Genomic DNA, 5,177 nt, shown 5'->3' with positions numbered 1-5,177 from the left:
TTGTGTGAGAGATTATTTGCTCCAAGTGAGAATGCTACACGTGAAATTGAACACTACAGTAGGCTATATGCCAATGTTGTTTTTAATTTAAAAAAAAACATTTGCACAAAGCAAGCCGATCCACGTTTTCATGTTGATAAGAGGATTAAAATGAGAAAAAAATAATGGGACAAAAAGAAATCGTGACAGAACTAGCATATATGTAATATTACGGCCAAATGATACATTTTTAGGGCTCATCTTCCCTTCATTTTAACATTTGTGTACAGACTGTAATTCCTATTCTAGTACACCACCCTCCCAATGCAGCTAACAGTAACACCCCTTACTTATGACGGCCTGTAGTACCTAGTGTAACACACATTACAGTGAACATATGGCCATGCATACACCCCAGAGAACTGAGACAATTTTACCTTGTCAAGCTCTCCTTTGGACATGCCCAGCGGCTTGGTGAAGTCATTGCGGAAGCGATCCCTTGGCTGAGCATTGAAAGGCAGACCCGATGGGGGTGGCGGTGTGGCCCTCACCCCCACCGGTGTGTAGAGAGGCTGAGGTGGAATGCGAGCTGGTTTACCCCACCCCAGCTTCATTTCCAACCCCATAATCACTTTACCTAGAATACAAAACACGATCACATTCACGTGGAACATTACCATACAACCGGAGCAATGGGGAAATGGGTATTATATAAACCTGCCATTGCAGTGTGTAAATCAAACCTATTCTTAAGAGTCAACTGTACCATCAAGTGAAGCCAAGGCTCTCTCTGCATCTTTCCGTGTCATGAAAGCCACAAAGGCTCTGTTAGAGGTCCTGCAGCGCTCCTCGTCTGTTCGGGGCCACATGATCTTCACACTGGCTAGGGGACCATACTTACCAAACTCTTTGCAGAGAATCTCCTCGTTCATCTGGAAAACGATAAAAATGAACGATGAGAAATGTACATCAATGCTGTGCTAAGCCTATCAAAGTCAGTGTGCTCTTTTACCTTTGGGCTAATGCAGCTAATGTAGAGGTTAGTGGTGGTTGGCACTGTTAGGTCATCATATAATGCTGTGGAGAAAAAGCAGGACTGAGGTTAGCATGATTTGGAGGTTAGAAATTTTCAACTAATACGACTCTTTTGAAGAGGGATTCTTACATGATCGTCCTGATAATGGTGTGTCAAGATCTCCAAATCCTCCACCACCACCAGAGTCATTTTTCTTCTTTTTAAATCTTTCTTCTCGCTCTTCTTGTATTCTGCGTTTTTTTCAAACAAAAAAATAGGCTAACGTATGCCAAAAACATATCAACTCATTGACCTGATTTGCAAAAAAAACTTACAGTTTAAGTTCTTCTTTGAAGAGTTCAAGATTACTCTTCTTCTTTTCTTCTGTCTTTCTTTTAAATGCCTGTCAATCAAACAGGTAGTCATTGGGGTTATTATTACAATTGACTGATTGTACAGTTGCACTGACCAAAGTGCAAGGTTATGAGCAACATTTAAAGATTAATGTAAAAAGTATGTTTGCATACATACTTAATTTAGAAATTGATGCAATTACACAGACATCGAGATCAAACTTACAGACTTCTTGCTTTCACCGGATGATACTGGTGAGACATGCTGGGACACAGGGACAAACTTTGCAGCAGGTCGATACAGCTTACTTTTGGTGTCCTCTGCGGCTTCCTCCTCTGCAAAAAGTTATCAAAGCATCTCTGAACAATGACTATCCATAGGTGTACACACTATAATTTAGGTAGTATTAAGTTTGATATGGGGGTGTTGTCCCTCTTTTTGTTGGTCAGTCCTGCTGCTGTGTTTGCAGATTTCAAAAGATTTTTTTATCTGTAGCAGTGAGTTGAAGAACTGTATAGTATTGTGAATGCATTTTATCAATCCATTCAAAAGATATAAGCCCTGAAAAATTATGATGGTGAACTTTTACTGCTGAGTCAGCCTGATATTCTTTAATAATTGCCTTCAACTTCATGTCCAGGTAATTCGGTTTAACATTATTTGAAAAGATAACTCTTGATTAATATTTTGACCAGACAAAAAAATAGGAACTGAATTGCAATGTAGCTGCTAGATTTAAAGTCCTGCCATGAAGTCCTAGCTGCTGACCTTTAGTTGCATTCACGATACCCCCACGGACAAAGGTTTTTACTGCGCTTTTCTTGCTGCTTTCAAAAGACGCCAAGAATTCTTCAAAAACCTCTGCTGCTTTTTCCTCCTCCTAGAACGGAACACAGAAAAATGCACAATACATGTATCTTTGCCATCCTTTAGTTCACTCTTGATCAAATGCCATATTCTAAAATTGATGATTACTCATATGCCTTTATTTCACACATATTTTCCATTGGAAAAACATGTATCCTCATACTATAATATGCTGTTTTCTAAATCCGAGGAGGATTAAATAATATCAATATTACAACAATATCCCCAACTTCCTTACCTTTTTCTTGAGCTCCTCTTGTTCTTTCTTTGTGAGTGTTTTGATCGGAGTGACAGGTTTTCCCTTTCTATCTGCCATGCTCGAACTGCAAAAACGACAAAAATATAAATAAAGAAATACAATTGGAAACATTACTGTCACAATGCAAAATAAAATGAAAACATTACAACAGCAGCTCTGTTAAATCTATGACATACCCCCCCCCCTACTTTTGTTCTTTTACCTCAAACAGCCTTTCCAAGTAATAATATTATCAATCAATCAATATATTTGTCACATGAACTAACTAACTAAATCAGCTCCTTCAACTTCTGCATGGGGGGGGGGGTCCAAGCTACTTTTGAGCTTTTCAGTGCTAGCCTGGTGTATCCAGTACCTTCTTCCCGACCTTAACAGGGACAAAGACCAATTACCCAAGTAGTTTTGATCTTTAATGATTCTTTTAGCCTTTGTCTTGCTATGACTGGTGTAAATATCCTTAAGGCAGGGTAGGGCGCTGCCTACTGTGTGTTCAGCCAATCAAACTACTCTCTACTACTCTACTAATACTACTCAAGGCCTTGGGGTCTTGTTTTGGTGCGGTTTCTGTACCAGGCAGTGATATTACTCGTCAGGACACTTCAAATGATGCATGAGTAAAACAATCCTCAGTATTTGAGGGGATACCCGGAATTATCCTTGAAGCTGTCCACCCTCTCCACTGAGGACCCATTGATATTAGGGCTGGTTCCTTTCCATTATCATCTTTTTAGTCTTGCTGACATTCATGCGTAGGTTGTTGTCCTGACACCAGCAGGTCAGGTCCTCTACTTCTTTCAGTTAGGCCCTTTGATTGTTGTCTGTGATCACTCCCACTACCACAGCTGTGTCGTCAGCAAACTTGATGATAGTGTTGAGTCGTAAGTGGCTACACAGTCATGTAAGCACAAGGAGTACAGCAGTGGACTCAAAACACAGCCCTGAGGTGCACCTGTATGGAGGATGAGGGTGCAAGAGGCGTGTCCGCCCACCCTCACCACCTGGGGTCTTCCTGTCAGGAAGTCAAGGATCCACATGCACAGTGAGGGGTTTGATCCTTAAGGTGTTTGAGCTTTGTGACGAGTCTATTAACCACTTTCTGTTCAAATTACTGTAATCCTGTTATCCTTGCCTCAAAGACGTTGGACATACTTTGTGTTGTGTGCGCAATGTAATGTTATATCACTTTTAGAATCAGTGTAAAACGACAGACACCTCCCTGTTCCTCAGACAGAGACAGGGACAGAACAGGGTCCACAGTATGCACTGGAGGGCAAACACAGCATAAATCTGTGTTTTCTGTTTAGTTGACTTAATTTGTATCACTGGTGGCATCCCTAAGCAGGAATTTAGCACATTGGAACAAGAGAAAGCAAAATCTAGCACTGTTCATACACTGACGTAGATGCAAACTTAAAACATATGGACAGGGGTGTTTAGCACTTTCACAATAAGTTAACGTTGGCTACAACCAAGCAGATTCATTCAATTAGCCAGATTATATACAGCTAACGGTAGCTGTATCAACTAGCTAAATAATGTCATTCAACAAATGTCCTAGATGTCCTCTGCTGCAGAGGTACCGCAGAAGTTGTTTTGGTCAGTTTGTAGCACAGACGGTGTTTAAAAGGCCTGGACTAATAATGAGGTATCACAACACTTTGCTAACGTTAGCTATATTATTTAGCATAGCTCAATATCGCTGGACTCAATTGAGATGTTAAACTAACCCAGCGTTAACCTTTAGGTAGATGGTGAGTAATGCTGAATACAGCTGGCATTTCTCCGTAGACCATTATCCTGATAACACATACACAGATGCAATAATCCTTATCTAATCGCTACCATCAGTCAATTTACAGCTATTCTCTTAGCTAACGCTAGCTAGCTAACGCAACAGTCTAACATTTTATTCTGTAACGTCACAAAGCACCAACTGACCGCACCGGAGATTATTAAACCACACTGCATGCACATATACTTTAGCTAAAACTGTAACTTACAATGGGTGTCATGCTATTGCTTCGCCATTTACGGTTGCGCCGACAATTGATTTCTATCACAACATGAAGCTAAAGAGTCGAGATATCCGACTGGAGTGAGGAGGAGGACGCCTGCAGCCTGCACGGTAATAACGAGTCTGTCTCTGCTCCTATGTTCATGACGGACTCATTCTCTCTCCTTCTTTCTCCTAACTTCTTTCACTACTTCTTTCTTTTATACCCATTTGTGATGTGGTCACCTATAGTAAGGTGTTTTCTCAATTGCAATAGCCTACTGAAGTTTGAAGTATAACCTCTTTTTATAGGCTAGTTTATATGGGTATTTATACCCATATAATATGGATATTTATATAGGAATTTGCCCATAAACGCTTGTAGTTAAAGCCTGGTTAAGTCTCCACTGAAGATAAACATCTTTCTGGTCAGTGTAAGCATGCACTGTTCAATATATAGTCATCAATAGTCCAAGAAACACTGTCAGGTATAGTTTAATGCAATAATAAGTTTACTGTATCAAAGCACAATGCAGTAATGTGAGAGCTGTTTCCTTAGGGAAAATGTACACTGAATATTACAAATCTAACATGAGCTCTCTTATATTCTTCATCACCATTAGATGTGTTCTTAAATATTTCATGCAAAGAGCTTCTTCACATAGCCTACCATTAATCTGGCTGGTACTGCCTAACTCTGGTCCACCGCG

The 5,177-nt window shown here is 40.2% G+C and overlaps 1 protein-coding gene across 1 annotated transcript in view; it reads right to left on the bottom strand.

Annotated features, from left to right (window-relative positions):
- Positions 1-4,725, bottom strand: part of zgc:163098 (U2 snRNP-associated SURP motif-containing protein) — a 14,154-nt gene extending 9,429 nt beyond the window's left edge. Inside the window, exons 1-9 of the mRNA XM_032534056.1 lie at positions 4,475-4,725; positions 2,454-2,538; positions 2,117-2,228; positions 1,574-1,683; positions 1,330-1,397; positions 1,145-1,245; positions 992-1,056; positions 746-911; positions 417-616 (exon numbers count right to left, since the gene is read on the bottom strand). Coding sequence (XP_032389947.1) covers positions 417-616; positions 746-911; positions 992-1,056; positions 1,145-1,245; positions 1,330-1,397; positions 1,574-1,683; positions 2,117-2,228; positions 2,454-2,531 — 900 coding nt within the window. The 5' untranslated portion in view covers positions 2,532-2,538; positions 4,475-4,725. The remainder of the gene's footprint in view (positions 1-416; positions 617-745; positions 912-991; positions 1,057-1,144; positions 1,246-1,329; positions 1,398-1,573; positions 1,684-2,116; positions 2,229-2,453; positions 2,539-4,474) is intronic.
- Between the last annotated feature and the right edge of the window lie 452 nt (positions 4,726-5,177).

The sequence above is a fragment of the Etheostoma spectabile genome, chromosome 13 (assembly GCF_008692095.1).
Source record: "Etheostoma spectabile isolate EspeVRDwgs_2016 chromosome 13, UIUC_Espe_1.0, whole genome shotgun sequence".
NCBI lineage: Eukaryota > Metazoa > Chordata > Actinopteri > Perciformes > Percidae > Etheostoma > Etheostoma spectabile.
This window is presented reverse-complemented; position numbering and strand designations above follow the sequence as displayed.